This window comes from Globicephala melas, chromosome 12 (genome assembly GCF_963455315.2).
Source record: "Globicephala melas chromosome 12, mGloMel1.2, whole genome shotgun sequence".
Taxonomy (NCBI): Eukaryota; Metazoa; Chordata; class Mammalia; order Artiodactyla; family Delphinidae; genus Globicephala; species Globicephala melas.
The window spans coordinates 64,893,123-64,917,076 of NC_083325.1; the positions used below are offsets into that span (position 1 = coordinate 64,893,123).

The 23,954-nt window shown below is 36.7% G+C and overlaps 2 protein-coding genes across 8 annotated transcripts in view; one reads left to right on the forward strand and one right to left on the reverse strand.

Annotated features, from left to right (window-relative positions):
* NLRC4 (NLR family CARD domain containing 4) overlaps positions 1-12,784 on the forward strand; it is a 47,456-nt gene extending 34,672 nt beyond the window's left edge. For both annotated transcript variants that reach the window (XM_030857987.2, XM_060309762.1), the window contains one exon: positions 8,822-12,784. In XM_030857987.2, the coding sequence (XP_030713847.1) occupies positions 8,822-9,114 (293 nt within the window). In that variant the 3' untranslated portion in view covers positions 9,115-12,784. The remainder of the gene's footprint in view (positions 1-8,821) is intronic.
* Positions 1-23,954, reverse strand: part of SLC30A6 (solute carrier family 30 member 6) — a 76,067-nt gene that overhangs the window by 27,911 nt on the left and 24,202 nt on the right. For 5 of the 6 annotated variants that reach the window (XR_009566271.1, XR_009566268.1, XR_009566269.1 and 2 more), the window contains exons 11-14: positions 22,484-22,586; positions 21,254-21,301; positions 20,117-20,185; positions 10,852-13,082 (exon numbers count right to left, since the gene is read on the reverse strand). Coding sequence is in view for 1 of the 6 variants with exons in the window: in XM_030857990.2 (XP_030713850.1) it covers positions 12,582-13,082; positions 20,117-20,185; positions 21,254-21,301; positions 22,484-22,586 (721 nt within the window). In the remaining 5 variants the exon portion in view is untranslated. Of the gene's footprint in view, positions 1-9,695; positions 13,083-20,116; positions 20,186-21,253; positions 21,302-22,483; positions 22,587-23,954 lie in introns of those variants that run through there. The other variant, XM_030857990.2, reaches the window with a different exon arrangement.

Genomic DNA, 23,954 nt, shown 5'->3' on the forward strand with positions numbered 1-23,954 from the left:
TATTCTTACTATCTATCCAATTTCACTTAAAACAAATGCTGATTGCAATCCATTAAATTCATCTCATGTTCCTCTAAAGGAGGGGATACCCTGAAGCTTAAGAAAAAGCACTTATCCAAAAAAGGAACCCTGTTTCACTGTTGGTAGGAATGTAAGTTGGTGCAGCCACTATGGAAAACGGTATGGAGGTTCCTTTAAAAACTAAAAATAGAGTTACCATATGATCCAGCAATCCTAGTCCTGGGCATATATCCTGAGAAAACTCTAATTCAAAAAGATACATGCACCCCAGTGTTCAGAGCACTATTTACAAAAGCCAAGACATGGAAACAACCTAAATGTTCATTGACAGATGAACGCATAAAGAAGATGTGGTGCATATATACAATGGAATATTACTTAGCCATAAAAAGCATGAAATAATGCCATTTGCAGCAACATGGATGGATCTAGAGATGATCATATTAAGTGAAGTAAGTCAGAGAAAGACAAATATCATATGATATCACTTATATGTGGAATCTAAAAAAATGATGTAAATACTTATTTACAGAATAGAAATAGACTCACAAACATAGAAAACAATCTTATGGTTACCAAAGGGGACAGCGGGGACAGGGGGAGAATTTGGGATTAACATATACACACTACTATACATAAAATAGATGGGCAAGAAGGACCTACTGTACAACACAGGGAACTATATTCAATATCTTGTAATAACATATAATGTTAAATAATCTGAGAAAGAAAAAATATACATACATATATATATATAGAACAATCACTTTGGTGTACACCTGAAACTAACACAACATTGTAAATTAACTATACTTCAATTTTAAAAATGGTTATTAAAAAAAACCCCACTGCTCTAATCCATATCCTGGATCCAGGGCTTCTGTTTCCGTGGTCATTTCTGGCTCTGCATTTCTGCTCTTGTGTGACTCTAGATCTGTGTAATCTTGCCTCCTGCAGTGATTCCTTTCCCTATCCTCCAAGTCAGGGGTCCCCAACCCCCGGGCCTGCAGACCAGTACTGGTCCTTGGCCTGTTAGGAACTGGGCCACACAGCAGGAGGCGAGGGGCGGGCCAGTGAGCAAAGCTTCATCCACCGCTCCCCATTACCGCCTGAGCCATCTCCACCCACCAACCCACACCCGCTCCCCTGTCCGTGGAAAAATTGTCTTCCACAAAACCAGTCCCTGATGCCATAAAGGTTGGGGACCGCTGCTCCAAGTGACTCAGATCGGTAGAACAGTCACTTATCCTTAATTTCTACTGGAAGGCCCCAGTATAATTATAGATGTAGCAGATTTACTGAATGCTTATAAGTAATTGGGAAGGGTGGGATTACATGATAGTTCTGAATAGCAGATTAAATTTAATATTGGCACTTCCCCATTCCCAATGAGATGCAAGAACATTTCTGCCAATTCAGGCTCTAGTTGCCTGTCAACTGCCGTGTCTTCCTCCATCCCCATCTCTTACAGACCCCAGCAATCCAAAACAAACAAACAAACAAAAAATCCCTCCATGTTATTATGATGAGTAATTCAATTATATCTAGCACCCTAAGCCCAAGCTCAGTTCAGGACCTTCCTTCACATAGCCAAAGACATATTAATGTGCTCTATAAACAACAGGCTTCAGTTCCAGGTCTCTCCTCTACCTCTCCACCACTGGGCTCTATAAACATCAAAGAGAAGAAAAGATTTATTTCCTCCATAATATGAATCATGTTAAAAGGCAGATGAAGCCAGAATTAGGGTTCATTTTGTTTTTGTACTTTTTAGATTGAAGTATAACATACCCACAGAAAAGTGTACAAATCCTAAGTAGATAGTACAAGGAATTTTCATAAGGTTCACATACCCATGTAACTAGTACCCAGATCAAGAAACAGAAGATTGTCAGCTTTATAGCTCCCTTCTCCCAAGGGTAACTGCTATCCGGACTTCTAACATCATAGATTGGTCTTGACTGTTTTTGAATTTTGTATAAATGGAATCATGTAGTATGTATTCTTTTGTGTTTTCTTTGGTTGAACATCATGTGTGTGAAATTCATCCATATTATTATGTGTAGTCATGGTTCATTCATTCTCATTGTTGTAAAACCTTCTACTGTGTGAACATACCTCAACTGATTTTCCCATTCTACTGTTGATAATTTGAGTAACTTTTAGTTTTTGAATATTGTGAATAGTGCTGCTATGAACAACCTTGTATATATCTTTTGGTGAACAAATGGCCACATTTCTGCTTGGTATCTATGTAGGAGTGGGTTTGGATTACAGGTAAAGATTATAGGTAAGAATATGTTCAGCTTTAGTACACGTCAGTCTTCCAATGTTCTTATATTCAATTCAGGTTTTAAAAAACAGTGGTTTTCATTATTATATACAGGAATTTATTTTTATTAGAGCACTTACCATTTGAATTTAGAGAATGTATTCATATGTCTGTCTGCCCCACTAAACTGTGAGGTCTTTGAGAACAGGCCCAGGCCATTAGACTTGCTATTGAGTATATATCCCAAACTCAATAAATATTTGTTGTATGAATGAACAAATTAACTTACAGCACTTTCGCAATTTGCCATGAAATATAGGCTAGCTTGGGTTCTTAGAAACCCAATTATAGTAAATGCTATTTTCTTATATATAAAATCAACCAAAAATTCTAAAATACACTTGTATGATTTCACAACCTCTTTACTATATCTGAACCAACCAATTGTTCAAGCCTCTAGCATAAGTTTCCTGGCTCTGGTCCATAACACCTCTCCTGGATCAGACCTGGCTTTGGGATTCCCATCCCCATTTAGTGATGGTATATGTGATGGATGAGATGCAATATGCCTTGAGATGGGATAAGAAAATGCAGACTGGTAATAAGAGATGGGGAGTCTAATGAAATAAGGGCTACATAGGAAGAAGTAAGGAGGAAATACGTCATAGGAAGTATTTAATGAGATACAGGGTAGGGGAGATGCACTGGAGACATAGGGAGTATTTTCAGAAAAGTACCTTTTTACCAAAGGTTTTAGACACCTCCTGGTCCTAACTGAAACCTGGTTCTCCCCTACAGCTCTCTTTAGTCACTTTTTATTTTCTTGACTTTTATGCCTCTCAGAGTTCAAAGGCAAGGTCAGGTTCTCCTTGATTCTCATTCTGCCCTTCTAGTCCACTCCTTCTCCAACCTCATTAAGGATTCCTACTCCCATGTAGCTTAGGCCATTTAACTGGACTATGGTTTGTCCTTTGTTATTGCTATGAATTCTGAACTTCTTGTCACCTTTTCTTATTCACTGAAGCCTTCGGCAACTGTCTTACAGAATTCCTCACCCTCTAACTCTGGTCATCCACCTAGAAGACTTCACTCCTTTTGTGAAGCTACTCAGGCAACACTCAGGAACCTCCTCTTTGGTCCTTCTCTTCCATTCTCCTTCACCCATCTGTGAGCATGGAATTATCAGATTATGATAATTCCACTTAAAATTGTTCTACCTCTGAGATATTAAATTCAGATAATCCATTCTCAAACAACAACCTTCTAAATTTCCATCCTGGTTACTCAATGACTCATCACCAGTTCATTTTACTTCATTGGGACTTCCAGTCTGTTGAGTTCACTACTATCTACTTACTGAATAGTCCCTGTCTATCTCGACTTCCCTTCCTACTTAGTTTAAATTCCACCCTTCATCCTGCAAACATTCTTGTCACAATAGCTGAAACTCTCATGGCCCACAGTATTACAAGTCAATGTAGGCAATGACAGTTAGTGATGGATGTGTGTGATAGATGCAATAGTGAAATGAAGAAAGTATAATGAGAGGTGGAGTCTCTAAATAAAGAAAGACTACTTAATGAGATGCAGGGAGAAAATGAGATGTGGCGGAAAGGTATGAAATTAGATACAGTGTATTTGCTGGCAAAACTGAAAACCTGGATTGTCCTTAATTTTCCACTTTTTCTGTACCTACACTCAGGTTACTGGGGAAAATCACACAATTTGGCAGATAGGTACACTACAAGTTTATAGTGACAAGTTTCAACAAAAATATTTAGAGCAAATGGTAAGAAAGCATTATATAACGAAACTTGTGGTATGCAGCAAAAGCAGGGCTTGAATAAAATTCTCATCTTCTTAAATACTTATATTAGAAAAGGCTGGAAAATTAGTAAGTTTCTAATTTAAGAAGCCAGAAAAACAGAGTAAACCCCAATACAATAAACACAAGAGTATAAATCAATGAAATAGAAAACAAAAATACAATTAAAAAAGATTAGTAAAGCTTAAAGTTGGTTCTTTAAAAAGAGTAACAAAATAGATAAAAATTAAGCAAGACTGATCAAGAAAAAACAGAGCAACACAAATAATTTCATTAATCAAAATGGAGACATAAGCACATGTATGTTTGTAGTGGCTTACTCATATCACATATCTGATAAGGGACTACTATCTAGAATATATAAAGAACTCTTACAACTCATTGATAAAAAGACAACTCAATGTTTAGAAAAGGCAAAGGATCTGAATAGGCATTTCTCCAAAGAAGATACATAAATGGCTAATAAGCATCAGAAAAGATGCTCAACATCATTAGCCATCAGGGAAATGCAAATCAAAGCCACAGTGAAATGCCTCTTGCAACCCACTAGGACAGTTATAATAAAACAGGTAATAAGTGTTGACAAGGACATAAGAGAAATTGGAAACATTCAATTTTCGAGTAGGAAAACATTCTGGCACCTCTTCAAAAGGTTAAACATAGAGTTACCAATTGCACCCTGAGGTACCCAAGAGAAAATGAAAATATATGTCCATACAAAAACTTGTACAGCAATGTTCATAGCATGTTTGGACAACCCAAATGTCCATCACTACTGAATGGATAAACAAAATGTGATATATCCATATAATAGAGTATTATTCAGCCATAAAAAGAATGAAGTATTAGAATACACTATAACATGGATGAACCTTGAAAATATCATACTAAGTGAAAGAAACCAGTCACAAAAGACCACATTATGGTATGACTCCATTTATATGAAATGTCCAAAATAGGCAAATCTATAGTAACAGAAAGTAGATTAATGGTTGCCAATGTCGGGGGTAGGGTGGGAATGAATGCTAGTGACTGTGGAGTTTATTCTTGGGGATGATTAACATGTCCTGGAATTATATAGTAGTGTACAACTTTGTGAATATACTAAAACCCACTACAGTTACACTTTAAAAGGGTGAATTTTATGGTATGTGTATTATATCTCCCCCAAAAGTCCATAAAAGTATATCCTAAGCAATGTATTTTTTAGACATAGAGTGCTTGTCAAAACCACATTTTTTAAAATACAAAAGAATGATAAACTCTACATCAGAATAGTAGTTTCTTTGGGTCAGAAGGTGGCAGATGTGTACAATAGGGGGAACTAGTAGATCCTAGTTTTTACCCATGTTCTTATTCTCAGGCCAAGTGACAGATTCATGAGTGAACAGGTGAAATTAGTGACCTATCCAATTCTGAATACATGAGGTCCATTAAAACAATAAACACAATCTCTCAACATTTCCTGGCAATCTTACTGTGCCTCTGTATGCAGCACTCTCTAAATAAACAATTTCAAACTTTATTCTCCTTAATCCACCAGTCTTCCACTATTTCACAGTGGATTTGATTCTTTTTTCCCTCTCTCCTCCTGTTACATTATAGTAGGTCTCTCCCCTCCTATCTAAGGGCAGTCTCTGTGCTCTAGCTGTGCTTCAGATCCCAGCCCTGCCCTCATTCCTGTTCAAGGACATCATTTCACCAATTATGCCCCTCTTTACTGACTCTTTCCTATCAGTTTTTTTTTTCATTATCTATCAGTTTTTAAAGATGCTCAAATCTCTCTCATTTTAAATAAAACTCTTCCTGACTCCTATCTTCCTACTATGGCTATCTATCAACCCCTGTCTTTCCCTTCGAGGCAAAAATTTATGTACCCTCAGTACATCTCCACTTCCTGATCATCCTCTGCTTCCTACTCATTCCAGCTGATTCTCTACACACCTGCATGTGTCTTAATTCAATGGAAAATTTCCAAAGTGTTTCACTTACCTGTGTAAAAGTTGACACTGAGCACTCCCCCTCCTTTTTGAAATGTGCTCTTGACTTCCATGCTACCTTGGTTACTTCTCCGTGTCCTTTGCAATGGCAATTCCTCTACATAGATATTAAATGCTCCAAATTTCTCTTAAAACTTGGTCCTAGGTTCTCTGCTCTTCTTCCTTAGAGATTACATTTAATCTTAAAGCTTTAAGTGCCATTTTAAAATTCTGACTCCCAAAATTTTGTTTCTAGCCCATCAGCAATCTGGGACTATCAGAAAGAAATCATCGCTAGCTCAGGGATCTATTTCACCTGTTTTAACTTAACCCTTTTTTAGACGACATAGTTTGATTTAAATGTTTGAGGCGGAACTCTCTTATCCAGCATGTTCTCAAAAAGACAGCCATCACATCTGAACTCCATTATCCAGTTTGTTCTCAAAAAAAAACAAAAAACAAAAAAAGCCCACCACAGACCATACTCATGTTCTAGCTCAGTGGTAAATCCTGGGCCAAATCATTCTGCCACATGGATCCTGATAATTTTCCAAGTGCTCTTTCTTGTTTTCTAATTGTATTCTTTTAAAAAAATAGCATCTTATTTTTGTTGTGTTAGACGCAGTAACTTTTTAGGGTCTCTGAAAAAAACTAGGTTTTTGATGTTAGTTTTTCCTGTTCCCTATGTTGCCTCATTTTTGTTTGGCTTTTAGTCAAAGGAACAGCCTTCCTTGTTGGCGGCTGTTCTCAATTGTCTGGTATTCCTATACTGTTCTCTTCTCATTTTAGAGTGAGGCACAAGTTGATAGGAAGCTCTGTACACCTGAGGGAGGGGGTTAGGTTCACTGTGGGTGATGAGGAAGGAAAAATAGACTCTTCCTTTGTGGAGCCTTTCCTTGGAGGCAATTCAATACTACCTGAGAAGGATCCTTACTCCTGAAGCATGTAAGCCCAATTGCTACTGCTCTGGAAACAAAGTGGAGTTGCAAAGCCTATTGCCTTTGTGTGCTCCCAGGGCACCCTGACCTACCACAGCACCTAACACCCATCTAATTACTTTTTTTTAAATTTATTTATTTTTATTGAAGTATAGTTGATTTACAATGTTGTGCCAGTAATTACTTTATAATGTATGTTTTCGCACTATATTATAAGCCCAATGAGACAGAGACCATGTATGTCCTTTTACATATCCCCAGCACCTAGCACAATCCGGGGTACACAGTAGGCACTCAAAAATATTTGCTGAATAAATAAATGGTAAGAGCTCTGGGTCAGGGGAACTACAGGGTGGTCTCTGGCAACACTAGAGTTTTGTTTAGGATGAAGGGACCTTCAAGGATCAGAATCCTTCTACCCAGAGGATTTGAGATTCTGCCTGAAATTTGGATCGAGCCACTTGTGTTCTCCACAGCCCACGTATAGCCTACAGCTCTAAATGTCACAGATTCCTCTTTTCTCAGTAGTTTGCTCCTCTGCAGATTAAATGAACAAAATGCATGCCCTTGATTATGGATTATATTGCTTGTTCTTGGTTCTTTTGCTTGCGCATATTCTAGTAATTATGCAAGAAGCTCTCTTATTCTTTAAGCTTGGCAGACAGCCTGTATAAAGAGCTTACCCTCTGAGGATGGAATGGGCTTGAAATTCTTCTCTGTTAAAGTTCCTTTTAGGTGGTGAAATCTGTTCTACTAGTTGGGAAGGAGAAATGAAGTTGCTCTTTGGGGAAGGAGCCTTATATACAGACACGCTAATTGGCAACCAGTATTTTGACTGACCACATGCCATGCTGGGAAGCATATGGGAAAGAGAGCAGAGGCAGAAAGGACTTGAACATGAGGGATAAGAGAGAGCAGGAAGAAAGTTACCTATAAGGAAGAGAGAAGGGCTCATTATGGAAGGAGAAAGAGAGGAGAAAGTGAGGCCCTATGTATGAGCTAGGCTGGGCACAGGCTAAGCTGGTGTAACAAAAGACCCAACCACACTTTGGCTTACAGAACACAGAACCCCTCTCCTATAATACTCAGAAGGGGGCAGTCCAGGCAGTTGGGGTGGCTTTGCTCTGTGCAGTCTTTCAGACGCAGAAACCTACTTTTTCTTTACTCCTCCATTCCTTAGGGTGTTATCTTTGATTTCATGGTAATGGCTAGGATGTTTACTTTCCCTTTGTAGGAGGTACTTTAGAGTGCCCTATTCTGTAAGGAAAAGAGTAAGTTCCTGAGGAGTCTAGGGAGGGTTAAAAATAAGCCCAAAGTTCCAAATCTTGAGATACTGAAGGAACTTACTTACTCAAGTTCACAGTTAGGAATATTCCATATCCAAAGAAACAATAGTTAGGTAGTGTTTGCTTCTTCAGAAGAGGAAATGACCTAATATTGTCGAACTCCGACTCCAGTTTTGAAAACAGGTACTGAATATTTTAATTGCATCTCTCATACCTCAATTTTTATGCAATTTTCCATTTCCTGGAAGAGTCAGGAAAAGGGAAAAATATATAATTCATTTATATTGGTTTGCTATACTAATTACTATTTATCAGATTCTCTTACATTTTAGGAAAAATATAATTTGCAAATATAAAGGACCAGGTTCACAATCACTGCTCTAACTACAGAGAATTCGGATTTCTTTCTTAAGCAAAGCACTAGTCCAAACATGGTCTCTTAAAAAAAAAAAAGCTGTTTTGCTTCCAGCTAACATACTTATTTCTATCTTTTTATTCAGGTGCATTTTTTGAAAAGAACCCTCTGAAAAACTTCCAACAGCTGGATTTGGCAGGAAATTGTGTGAGCAGTGATGGATGGCTTGCCTTCATGAGTGTATTTGAGAATCTTAAGCAACTGGTGTTTTTTGACTTCAGTACTGAAAGACTTTTACCTGATGCATCATTAGTCAGAAAGCTTAGCCATGTGTTATCCAAATTAACTTTTCTCCAAGAAGCTAGGCTTGTTGGGTGGCAATTTGATGACTATGATGTCAGTGTTATTAAAGGTGCTTTTAAACTAGTAACTGCTTAAATAAAGGGTACCCTAAGCCCATGAATGCTCTGGGGACCCCATTACTTTCAGCCTGGTGATTTAAAAACCTTTGCTCATCTAGTCCAACAGTCTGAAAGTAAATGGCAATCCACTATACACCTAAAAAATATCCTTCAGTGTCTGCCTAACTCACCCCTTCTAAACTTTTTCTTCTTTTACTGATATCAGGATGATGTGTGGCACCATCACCTCCCTAGCTGGCCTCTTCCATGGAAATCTACTTTCTTAGTTTCATCATTCAAATAAAAAGGAGAAGGAAAAGAGGAGGATGCCAAGAAAATGAGCCCAAAGAAGAGGAGGAAATGGGAGGGAGTTTAACTTGACATCTATAAATAGTTCTGGTGTCCCATCACTTCTACTAGGAGTATCAGTTACTTGAAGGGGACTCCTGTTTATCCTTGTATTCCCTTTGGTCTCAAGAATAGCAGATCAGCAAAATTTATATATTGTATGCACATTTACTTAGTACAGGGCCTGGCATGTACTATACTCTCAACAAGCATTTGCTGAATATGGGATAAAGTTACCAATAAAGAACAGGCCAAAATTATTTAAAAGCAGAGAGAAAACTCCATGTATGTTCTTTATTCAAACAGTTTAATTCAAACAATTTGGAATTTAAAAAGTATTTTCTTACATAAGCAGATCAGACTCCCCAAAAAGATCAGCAATCTTTAGTTAAGCAAAAAATTGGCAGTTTATGAGTAGCTAAATCAGAGGCTTGAATGAGTAGCTAAACCAGTTGCTGATACGTGTATGTAATTCCATCTGTGACTTCAGAGATTAAGGAAGAAAGAAAAAATGGACCCATTATTTTGTACCCTATGGAAGCTAAGGGTACCCTGCCCTAATCTTTTCCCTACCACCTCCAAAAATAATCCTTCCCTACAAAGAAAGAAGTCTAAGAAAAATCTGTTTAATCTAAACAGATTTAAGTCGAGGCAAGTCTGAAATAAACAAAAACCAAATTGGTGCCAACCTGTAGTTTACCCTCTGCTCTCATGGCATCTCCAATTAATGGCTCGGGTATTGGCATAGGTAACACTTGGCCTGAATGCTGAGGTAGTCACTGCAAAGAAATACTAGGTACAATATTCCGTTTCACAAGTGAGCATATATTCAGCAGATTTAGTCATACAATTTTAGAGCTGATAGTTTCCAGATCAACTACTTCATCTCTCACCCTAACTTTACAGATGAGAAACCTCATAGAAGTTAAATGATAGCAATTTCTCAAACAGGATTAATCATATTCCATGAAGCTTGCTCTTAATCACAAACCATGGGTCAAGTACTTAATTCAAACTTGCTTCTTTGTCTAGCTTCAAGTAACTCTGTGGCAAGATTTACTAGTAAGGCTACTACATCTAGGCCTATGCTGGGCAAGCTTCTTATTTTCATATCCAGAACCTGGTCAGATCTTGGCAAATAAGACTTCTTTATATAATAATGCCTGGAACAATGCCACCTGAAGCAGTTGGCAATACTGAATTTCAGCAAGTAGAGCCAATTCTTTCAGAACCCATATGCAACTTCTCAAATAGTGTAGGTGGGTATCAAAGCACCTTTGGAAGGACAATTAATTGCACAGGTGTTACCTCTAAATGGGTGTTGAGGAAATAGGCATTTAACATCTCACAGAACTGTGTTCAGTACCTGGGCACTTTAAAAATCCCCTGGAGATGGAGAAGACATGCATAGCATGGCAGCACATACCTCTTAATCATCACTCAGTACACGGCAGTTCTTCAGATTTCATGCATGACCCGAATTCACGTTTAGATGAGGTCAATGGAGGAAAAATCACCCTGTAATAGTAGACCAATAATAGGTATAGTAATAGTTGGAGAACATTAAGACAAATGTCAAGGAACAGGTTGCCTTATCACATTTTACAAAGTTTCACTTTCCCCGGCAGTCAAGGTAGCGTGGGCTCTATTTCTTCAGCAGGTCAAGTGCCTGAACAGGGTTGCAGATGTCAAAGACAATGATCAACTCCTCATCAAGCAAAAGTTATTTGGGACATTGTCACTTATCACAGGATGACTACAATTCTGCTCGACAGAGATGGCTTCTTAGATGTTTATGATTCTACTGTAAAGAAACAGGATTTGGGAGTGTTGCTCATATTTAAAAGAGGATGAGTTTATTGAAGAAACTTGCAAAATCTAAAAAAAAAAAAATCTTCTCTAGATAGCTGCTGATGGCTGGAAATGTCAGAAATCTTCAGGAGTACTGGATTCTAGAAAAGTTGAATCCACTCTCAAAATCCGTTTTTAAAACCTAATTATAAAACTCATGATAAAATGAAAAAAAATCTCATAGGTGATCTGTGACGGCTGCTTGTTATACTTTTTATAAGTAATGCTGGCCATGTTAGAAAGTCCTTAACATTTGCATTTGGAAAATAATTTAAAAATAATTTACATGATTCTCACACTTCGATTCACTTTTCAATAAAGCAAAACAAAGTAAGTTAGAAACTGCCTAATGCAGATATAACAATACTGTATTCTATAACCTAGGGTCCACTATGTTTTGGTAAAATTATATAATGTAAACTCAAATTGTTCATGCAACTTTGAAAAAAGATTAAATCGTATTACTATGTATGGAATTCCACCTATTCTGGTAATATATGTGATATATTTTGTTAATAAAATGAGGAATTAAAGTCAACCAATGAAAAGGTGACAAAAAAGATAAATCTATCATTATGTCAGTATTTGGTTAAATGTAAGACAGAAAACTGGGATTCCTTCACTGCATATCACCTAAGGATTTGGTATTATTTAACCAAAATAAAACACTTTGAGAATGATGGGCCACTTACAAATGTACTGAAATTTTTTAATGAGAAAAACTATTAAAAAACTGATAAGTAAAAATTTTAAATTGTGCCAGATGGTAAAATATGTTTTAAAATTTCTGATAAAAATGTTTGCTTCTACTTTGCAAGACATAATTCAGGAGGACCTCAAAGGAAAATGTAGCAATTATGTTTGGAAAATCTATAAAAGAGACTTTTACTTTTAAAATGGATTTTTTCTTTTCCTAAAATGTGTACTCAAGAAGCATGTTTATAAATTTCACTGAAGAAAGTATTATATTTTTAATAATGTGACAGATCCACTCTATCAAGTGGCTCTCTTATAAAGGTAGTGTTATATCACACTGCAGTCAACTACGAAACCAAAGATAGCAAAATTCAAATTTAGAGAAACAGCTTTCTAAAGGAAGCCTATTTAAAGCCTATAACATTTAGAAGGTTCTCACTGCCCCAAATACATTTTACAAAAATATAGTTTCATTGGTTTCATGAAATGTGAACAAACCTACTATTCTCTAATTAAATGATTTAACAGTCGATGCAACGTTGGATTACTAAATAAACTGAAAGCCAAGGAGTCAATATTCCTCATAAAAATAAATTAAATTACAGTACATCATGGTCTTGGTTGTCCAATTCTATTGTTAGTTCCATATCTACTTGGTATATTTGTAAAACCAGTCCTGAATCCTTGGGTTGCTCCAATTCCTGGAACTCCAAGTCCTTGATTAAGCATGCTGCTATAAGGTGTGTGTCCATGATTAAGACCCAAACCATAAGGTCTTGTTTGAGTATTAAGAAGAATAACTGGGCTCACGTTTTTTCCAGGGGTGTTAAATGAAAATTCTGGAGGTGGACTACTGGGTTTAGCTGGAGTTGATGTAACAGGGTTGGAATCATCAGTACCCTTTAAAGGAGGCATTGGGATTATGTGATGATCTGAAAAGTTTAGGACATTGGCTGCAACAGGCCCAGACAGTAAGGCAGGCCTGATCCAATCATCCTTGAAAATCTGAACAGTCAGAGTAGATACTAGTGTGTACAGCCTGTTGGTCACATGAGCAAGAACCATTTGTTCATTTGCATCTCGTCGAATTCTCACATGAACAGATCCAGCCTAAAAGGGACAAAATCATATGAAAGAGACTGCTTAGAATTATACTACTGAAAATTCCATTAGAAATGAACATTTTATTTATGATTTGGTTGTAACATTACTTGGTATTTTCTTTAAAACAAGAGAAAACTTAATGTCTTGATATTCCTTAAAGACTACTTAGTAGTAATTATCAATGTAAAGAGTTAATAAAATAATTTATGACTCTAAATAAAATGTGACTTTTTAAAATATTAAAAAAAGAAATCCATGTAGGAGGAAGGCAGACATGTTGTAACACAAGGCAGAATACAAATGAAGTATATGGAAAATGCACTGAAAGGTCAGAAAATGCAGGTATTAATTCAATTGAGGAAGACTTCAAAAGAAGATGGCATTTGATCTGGGTTGGTGGTCAAATGAAATTTCAAAAGGCGGAGACAGGCATTCTAAGCTGAGGGAATAGCAATTAAAACCCATGGCATGTTTGGGCAAGAATAAGCAATATTATTATATAAAAAGAAGTACAATATTTCAGGGAGCAGAAAAACAATGAAAGAGAGAAAAGACAGGAAGAAAAGGAAGAGGAAAGGAGGAAACAAATAAGGAAAGGAAGAACAGAAAGAAGAAAGATAGGTCAGGTAATAAAGGTAAAAAGAAAGGCTAGGAGGGGGTTCTAAAAACCATGAGTAAGGAGTTTTAGTTGCAGCAATCAAACAGAAGTAAAATAATTAGTGTTCAGAAAATTACAGTTATGGATAATTGCTAATTAGTTAGGAAATGACTGCAACAGTCTAGGTTAGAAATGAAGAAGGCTGAGATAGGACAGATATAGTGGGACCAGAGAGGGACAGATGGATTCATGATATTCCATGGGCGATCTTAATTCTCAACTGGATATAATGAATGAGGGAGATGAAGTCATCAAAGATGATCTCAAGGTTTCTAGCCTAGGATACTAGGATACAGAGCACCAGGCATTACAATGATGGTTATAAGTATGCTTATTAACTTGATAAGATGTTCATCATACATTTTGTCTTTAAAAGATAGTAAAATAACAGGTACAACAATGTTCATAGTTTGATTAAAACACACACACAGAAAAATACCAAGAATGATATCACATGATCGTCTCAATAGATGAAGAAAAAGCATTTGACAAAATTCAACACCATTTATGATAAAAACTCTCGACAAAGTTGGTATATAGGGAACATATATCAAAATAATAAAGGCCATTTATGACAAACACACAGCTAACATCATACTCAATGATGAAAAGCTGAAAGTTTTTCCTCTAAGATCAGGAATAAGACAAGGATGCCCACTCTTGACATTTCTATTTAACATAGTATTAGAAGTCCTAGCCACAACAATCAGAGGAGAATAAGACATAAGATGCATCCAAATTGGAAGGGAAGAAGTAAAATTATCACTATTTGCAGAAGACATGATACTATATATAGAAAACCCTAAAGACTCCACCAAAAAACTATTAGAACTAATAAATGAATTCAGTAAAGTTTCAGGATATAAAACTAACATATAGAAATCTGTTGCATTTCTATATACTAATAATGAACTATCAAAAAGGAAAATCAAGAAAATCCCACTTACAACTGAATCAAAAAGGATAAAATATCTAGGAATAAATTTAACCAAGGAAGGCTTCCCTGGTAGTGCAGTGGTTAAGAACCCACCTGCCAATGCAGGGGACACGGGTTCTAGACCTGGTCCAGGAAGATTCCACATGCTGCAGAGCAACTAAGTCTGTGAGCCACAACTACTGAGCCTGCTCTCTAGAGCCTGCGAGCCACAACTACTGAAGCCTGCAGGCCTAAAGCCCATGCTCCACAACAAGAGAAGTCACTGCAATGAGAAGCCCGCGCACCACAACGAAGAGCCGCCCCCACTCGCCACAACTAGAGAAAGCCTGCGTGCAGCAACGAAGACCCAACGCAGCCAAAATAAATAAAATAAAGTTAATTAGTTAAGAAAAAAAAATTTAACCAAGGAGGTAAAAGACCCATACTCTATAAGGCACCAATGAAAGAAACTAAAGATGATACCAATAAATGGAAAGATAGTTTGTGTTCATGGACTGGATGAATTAATATTGTTAAAATGTCCATACTACACAAAGCAATCTACAGATTCAATGCAACCCTATCAAAATACCCATGGCATTTTTCACAGAACTAGAACAAGTAATCCCAAAATTTATGTGGAACCACAAAAGACCCCAAATAGACAAAGCAATCTTGAGAAGGAAGAACAAAGGTATTATGCTCCCTGACTTCAAATTATACTATAAAAGTTACAGTAATCAAAACAGTATAGTACTGGCACAAAAACAGACACATAGATCAATGGAACAGAACAGAGAGCCTGGAAATAAACCCACACACATATGGTCAATTAATCGACAACAAAGGAGGTAGAAAACACAATGGGGAAAAGACAGTCCATTCAATAAGTGGTGCTGGGAAAACTGGACAGTTACATACAAAAGAATGAAACTGGAACATTTTCTCATACCATATACACAAATAAACTTAAAACAGATCAAAGACTTAAATTTAACACCTGAAACCATAAAACTCCTAGAAGAAAACACAGGCAGTAAGGTCTTTAACAACAGTCTTCTCAGTATTTTTCTGATCTGCCTCCTCAGGCAAGGGCCACAGACGCAAAAATAAACAAACGGGACCTAATCAAACTAGAAAGCTTTTGCACAGTGAAGGAAACCATCAATAAAATGAAAAGGCAACCTAGTGAGTGGGAGAAGACATGTGCAAATGATATGTCTGATAAGGACATAAAGAATTCATACAATTCAACATCAAAAATAAAAAAACCCAATTAAAAAATGGCCTTGGGGGACTTCCCTGGTGGTCCAATGGTTAAGACTCCGTGCTTCTACTGCAGGGGGCACAGGTTTGATCCCTGGTCGGGGAACTAAGATCCCACATGCCACGTGGTGTGGCCAGGAAAAAAAAAAAAAAAGGGCTTGGGATTAACAAAAACACACTACTATATATAAAACAGATAACCAACAAGCACCTACTGTATAGCCCAGGGAACTCTGCTCAATATTCTGTAATAACCTATATGGGTAAAGAATCTGAAAAAGAATGAACGTATGTTTATGTATAACTAAATCAATTTGCTGTACACCTGAAACTAACACATCATTGTAAATGAACTACACTCCAATTAAAAAAAAAAGTGGGGGTGCAGGCAGAGGACCTGAACAGGCATTTTTCCAAAGAAGACGTACAAAAGGCCAACAGGAACATGAAAAGACGCTCAACATCACTCATCATCAGGGAAATGCAAATCAAAATCACAATGAGATTTCACCTCATACTTATCAAAATGGCTACTGTCAAAAAGATAAAAAATAACAAGTGTTGGCAAAGATATGGAGAAAAGGGAACCACAGTACATCACTGGTGAGAATGTAAAGTGTTACAGTCACTAGGGAAAACTGTACAGAGGTTCCTCAAAAATTAAAAACGAGGGCTTCCCTGGTGGCACAGTGGTTGAGAATCTGCCTGCCAATGCAGGGGACACGGGTTCGAGCCTGGTCTGGGAAGATCCCACATGCCGCGGAGCAACTGGGCCCGTGAGCCACAGCTACTGAGCCTGCGCATCTGGAGCCTGTGCTCCGCAACAAGAGAGGCTGCAATAGTGAGAGGCCCGCGCACCGCGATGAAGAGTGGCCCCCGCTTGCCACAACTGGAGAAAGCCCTCACACAGAAACGAAGACCCAACACAGCCATAAATAAATAAATAAATATTAAAAAAAAAAAAAAGTAAACACCTCACTTGTAACCAAATACAGCAAACAGCTAACATAATAAATAAATAAATAAATAAATAAATCCCACTATAAAAAAAAAAATTAAAAACGAAAGTACCATACAATCCAACAATTCCACTCCTGGGTATTTATCTGAAGAAAATGAAAACACTAATTCAAAAAGATAAATGCACCCCAATGTTCATAGTGGCATTATTTACAATAGCCAAGATATGGAAGCAACCGAAGTGCCCACTGACAGATAAATGGATACACTCTACATGTATACATGGTATACATGTAGAGTGGAATATTACACAGCCATAAAAAAGAATGAAATCTCGCCATTTACAACAACTTGGATGGACCTGAAGGGTATTATGCTTAGTGAAATAAGTCAGATGGAGAAAGACAAATACTGTATGTTTCCACTTATATGTGGAATCTAAAAAACAAAACAAATGAACAAACAGAATAAAACAAAAATAGACTCACAGATACAGAGAACTAATGGTTACCAGAGGAAAGAGGGGTGAGGGAAGGGGCAAAATAGGTGAAGGGTTATTAAGAGATTCAAACGAACAGTTATAAAATAAGTGTAAGTCACAGGGATGTAATGTACAACACAGGGAATACAGTCGATATTTTATAATTTAGTATGGTATGTAATCTATAAAAATATCAAATCACTATGTTGGGGGGAAAAAAGAATGACAGCACTTATCTCTAGATGGTAGAATTATTAAGGATTTTTGTTCTTTTTGACTTAAGTTCTAATTTTTCTAACAATGGGGTATATTTGTATAATAGAAACTTAAATAAAAATACGTACTAAAAAAACAAGCAACAGACAGAACAAAAATATATAGTAAATAAAATATATAGCAGACATTGTTGATTTTTAGATAAACTCAGATTTCAAAAAAAGAAAAAACTATAACAGCACCTAAATTAGCAAAATAGTTGGCTTAGTTACAATGGGTCTAAATCTATGGCTTGAGCACTAATAAGAGAGTTATTGCTAATCATGAGATAAAGAAAATATCTTACTGCTTGAATTTGACTTCCATTTTTATTACTTTTAGGTAAGAAAAGCCATGTCTACAAATTGAGTCATCTTTGATTTCTCCCTTTCCTTTGCCACTGTGAGATGGTAATCTCAGTTTTCACTATACAAAATTATAAAAGATACTGTATCTCCTCTTTCAGTCTGATATGGAAGTCAAAGCAATTAAAATAAGTGAAAACCATTTCCAAGTATGAGCTTGAACAGGGTCCTATGATAATGGTGTTTGCATTAATCTATGGCTTTTGTGACAATTATTCCTGGCAGCCCAAAAGCTTGTTTTATTAATTTCCTTGGTCTTAATTAGGCATCACATTGGTGTAGCTGTTGGATGGCCAAGTTCTGAACAGCAGAGATGATTGTGTTTATAAGCCATCCAGCTAAATAAACACTTGTCTACTAGTTTGTTACTATCAATACAATTAAAAGAATGATTAAAAGTGAACTGTAAGGGGGCTTTCCCTGGTGGCACAGTGGATAGGATTCCACACTCCCAATGCAGGGAGGGCCTGGATTCAATCCCTGGTCAGGGGATTGAACTGCGTGCTGCAACTAAGGAGCCCACGAGCCAAACTAAGGAGCTTGCTTGCCTCAACTAAGACCTGGCACAACCAAATAAATAAAATAAATTAAAAAATATTTTAAAAAAAAGTGAACTGCAAGGGACTTCCCTGGTGGTGCAGTGGTTAAGAATCCATCTGCCAATGCAGGGGACACAGGTTCGATCCTTGGTCTGGGAAGATCCCACATGCCGCAGAGCTACTAAGCCCATGTGCCACAACTACTGAGCCTGCACTCTAGAGCTCGCTACCTGCAACTACTGAGCCCACGTTCTGCAACTACTGAAGCCCACGTGCTCCAGGGCCCTCGAGCTGCAACTACTGAGTCCATGTGCTGCAACTACTAAAGCCCCCACACCTAGAGCCCATGCTCTGCAACAAGAAAAGCCCCCACTTGCCGCAACTAGAGAAAGCCTGCACGCAGCAACGAAGACCCAATGCCGCCAAAAAATAAATTAATTTTTAAAAATCTTTTAGGTATAGAAGCAAAAAGATCAAGTCACATATAAAGGTGAAAAAAAAATCAGACTATGTATGATCAGGCTTTATCACCATAATGCTTTATGCCAGAGGAAAATGGAGTAATATATTTTAAGAAACTCAAGGAAATAAAATATGTGCTCAGGATTTTATATCCGGCTAAATGATTTTCAAGTATAATGTTCACAACTGTTTTCAACATTCAAAAATTTAGGGAATATTGTTCCCAAGGGCCTTTCCTGAAGAATTTACTAGAGAATGAGTTTTAGATATCCAAAAGACTAGAGAGGGGAAGAGAAGGAAAAGGAAGAGATGAAGCAGCCATGTTTTGCTAAAAGAGTATAAGCCTGAAACTAAAGACTGCAAAGTAGTGATATCATTGAGCTGTTGGACCAACCCTAATCTGCCTACCTCTGAAATCTGTGTTATGCTACAAAAGTCAAATCCTATTTTCTTTTTAAAAATGATATTGTAGAAGAGTAGTATTTAATAACATGGAGAACTGTTCATTATATATTAAGTGAAAAGAGCAGATTATAAAACAGCATGACCTCATTTTCTAAACAGAGTAAGTATACAAGTATTAATACCAAAACATCAATAGGATTATGGTTGTTTAAATTTGTTTTTTCTGGGTACTTTCCTGTATTTTCCTCATCATTCCTGACACAGGAATAAAATCATGCCATAACAAAATCTCTTTGGTAATGAGGTCTAAATTGGACTAGAAAACACGGAATTTTATGCTGAAGCAGCTGTTATTATAACTCTTTAACAAATTCAGCAAAAATATCCAAAATAAGAATGGTAATAAAAAAGAAAATAATTGCACATTTTACTTCTGCAACATTTTTGTATTTAGGAATGTATGACTATGGATTTTTCTTTTTTGGACAGCCCAGTATTGAGATCATTTAGTTTGAAAGGAAAAAAATGAAAGAAGAAAAACAATTCTCAATTAGGTTACTAAATCCATCTACATTTTTTACTTTATTGAACAGAAATGGGAATCAAAGGATCTACAAAAATTTTAAAGAAATACTTTTTTCAGTTTTAAAAAGTATAAACTCAGTTTATAAACTTTGTTTTATAACTATGTTTTAAACTATGTTTAAACTAAAGTAACATATAGAAAGCATACCAATGAGCCAAAACCTAGGGTCCAAAAATGCTCATTTCGGACTTCCAAAACTCCATCCAACGTAGATACCTAATCAAAAACACAGAAATAGGGCTTTTGTATTTGACATATCCAACACAATTCAGTCACATTATGGATTTGCTGTAAGCCTAGAAATGACATGGCCAAACCCTGCCTGAAGACACTTACTAGCCAAGAGAAGTCCCAGACCATTCACTCCAGATACCATTTCTGCTTGTTCAATACTAAGCCAGGGCCTTCTTTTCCAGTTTATTCTCTGCACCAATCCCTCAAGAATCAGGTCTTTACTTCCCTCATTCACACCTTGTTCAACAGTGTGTAGTTCTTTTCATCTTATTAGTATAGTATATATTTATATTCAGCACTTGTGGTATCAGAATGTTTTTGTCTTCTCAATCATTCCTTTCTCCGGATCCCCTTTTAACAAATTTCTGTACAATACAGGATGTTATTTGGATATGGGCCAAAAGGAAATTCCAAGGCCAGATATACAGTGTGTGGCCCATTGATACAGTGGCACAGACCCCACTAGCTGAAGCAAGTGGCCAGCTATATTGATCAAAGTGGCCTCTGTGATACTGACAACCAATAGTTTAAAACACTCTCAACATTCAAATAATTTGATTATCTTATTCCTTCATTAGTTAACAGTTGGAATTTTATAACAATACAAAATCTAAACCTACAGATCAAGATATTAGGTGCTGAAGCAATCACCATGTAAAGGTGGCCTCTGACGTAATCAAAATCCTAGGTTTGAATACAAAATCATAAAAATCACAGCATTTATATAACAAATAGTGTGGCCTTTAGACCATTACCGTCTACACTTATTGGGTTGGCCAAAAAGGTCGTTCCGGTTTTTCATAACATCTTATGGAAAAATTCAAATGAACTTTCTGGCCAACCCAATATTTCAAGTGAATCTGGCTTCCAGACTGCGCAATTCGTCAAATTGTTCTATTTTTGTCACTACGTCATGTCTCCTACTATATCATTGTAAAGAACAAAAACTTCCCTAAAATAAAATTCTAGAAAGAGTTGAAATTATTTGTACCCACTCTTTGCATTCTCTAATTATAAATTAAAATGATTTTACTTATTATTCCATCTTACCTCTCTGATGAGTTTGTCCAACTGACCAATAACATGGGGTGGTGTTGTCTAGGGAAAAAAATAAAATAAAATATGAATCTAGAGAGAGAAAAACCTTTTGCAACAGTAGTCCTGACACTAAAAAAATTGGGTTTTACACCAGCCTTTGCTTTGTTTCACATGTGCCCTATCATGATTTAGGGAAGAAAGGCTTTAATTGACCCACTAATAAAGCAGCATCAGAAATCAGCCCATCCTTATTTCTTATATTGCAAAAAAGCTGCTATCTCTAGAACCAAATAATCAATAAAAAAATCTTTAAGAAAGTAAAATTTTGTATAAGGCATAACACTATAAAACTAATCTAATTGTTATTACTGCTTCTGGAGAGGGAGATACAACCCGTAAGTTTTAGAAAAGGCATGAGGGAAAGACAGAAGGAAAAGCAGTGCTTACACATTCATCTAGTCCTGGGAAACTACCTTTCTATTCAGGTGCTTGTCTACAGGTGTTCCTATTGTTTCAATAAGTAGTGATTTCGCATTTTAAATTTAAAAGTCTCACTAATTCAAGAATAGAAAATAAGAAAACAATCATAACCAGATTATACAATAGCCAAAGCACATTTATTAGGGGAAAATGAATATCTAAAAAAGATTTTAAGTAATATTGTTTTCACTTGAAACATCATTAGAGGCAAAATATTTTCATTTATGCTTTTGCCTTACAACTACATGAAGATCTGTGCCTATTTTGTGCATCAATAGAACTTCATCTGGTTCTTTTTTTAAAAAATACATTTATTTATTTATTTATTTTTGGCTGAGCTGGGTCTTTGTTGCTGCATGCGGGCTTTCTCTAGTTGCAGTGAGCAGGAGATACTCTTCATTTTGGTGCAAGGGCTTCTCACTGCGGTGGCTTTCCTTGTTGCAGAGCACAGGCTCTAGAGTGCTGGCTCGATAGTTGTGGCGCACAGGCTTAGCTGCTCCGCGGCACGTGCAATCTTCCCAGACCAGGGCTCAAACCCATGTCCCCTGCATTGGCAGGCGGATTCTTAACCACTGCGCCACCAGGGAAGTACCATCTGGTTCTTACTATTCAAATTTCAGAGATTATTGTTTGGCTTCATTTCCAACAGTGCCCTCCAGTAGCTAAAAATTTCATCATCTGGTAGAAGAACCCATATTGTTTTATAATCTGGTAAAAGAACATAGCTAATTTTAAGCATGCATATTGAAAGAAGAGCCTTACCTGGAGTAATACTTTCCCACTGTACACACTCATGGGATACATAGTGCCAAATGTCATCAGAGCAATGGCTATGGCTGATGCAGTATCTACAGCAAAATAATTACTGAAAAGAAAAAACAATTCTAAATCTCAAATGTATGCTTCACTGGCCTTTTTACAATTTAATCTACCAAACTTTAATTATCTAAAGCAACAGGACTGTTTTACCACAGCTGGCCACTACTGGCAATGAGAGCATCTCAAAGGAAAATAAAAGGTTTTCAGAATCCTTTCTTGCCAAAGTTTAGGGGGAAATAACTAATATTTATGTTAATTAGTGTGATGAGGGATGATGAAGAAAAATAATGTGAGCATTTCCCCACAATGTATTTTCAATCTACTTGTCAACTATAAATATTTCATATATATTTATTTGCTGCAACAAATAAAAACCTTTAGTAATTTCTGATACAGGAAGACCAATAGAATTCATCAGTGATTCTATCAATTTTGCTGTAAACAATAACTCCAATAATTACTATTAAAATTTTTCAAATTCCCCAGGAATTTCACAAGGTGAGATTCTCCAGGAATTTGTTATAGCAATATTGTGACTGAAGTGCAACATCTCATCAGTAGTTCACTGTTCTATTAACAAGACAGACCAAAATGCCAATGGTTACAAAGCTGATCATGTACTCTTTTTCACTTTTTCCCATATGTTGGGAATAGAAACATGAGTAAAGACATAGATCCTGCCTTTGAAATGGCAGGAAACATACATGTGAAAAATATAATAAAGGACTTTGGGTACAAAGGAGAAGTCCTACAGGGTATCATGGATGCACAAAGGAGTGAGTGGCAAGCCTACTGGGGTAGGGATAATGCAGAAACGCTAAATATAAAAAGAGGTGACAGGGGTTTCCCTGGTGGTCCAGTGGTTAAGACTCCGCGCTTCCACTGAGGGGCACGCAGGATCGATCCCTGGTCGGGGACGTTCCAGCAGCAAAAAAAAAGAGGTGACATTTGAGCTGAGCCTTCAAGATGAGCAAGATGATGTGAGCAAGATACTGTAGACAGTGAAAGCAGCATGTGCAAGGGCATGAAAACCCTGATGCAGCAATGAAACTATCAACAGTTAAGTATATATAGACAGATGGATGGCTAGTAAGGTTGGTAGAAGCTTTACTGTGTTAACAACTTTTAATTATTTTAAGTACCCAAAAGAGAATTTTGAAACAGGAAAATATTATGTTCTGATTTGCAACTTTTAATGATCACATCAGTAGCAAAATAGCAGATAACTAAAGATGTGTGAGAATAAAAATTATAAGATCAGAAGACTATTCTAATTAGGCCAAGGAAATGATCACAAAGGCCTCAATTTAGGAAAAAGAATGGGAAGAAGGGTAAGATAATATTAAAAAGAAAGATTAAACAAGAGTAGGTGACAAGACTATTGTTTACAACAGCCAAGACATGGAAACAACTT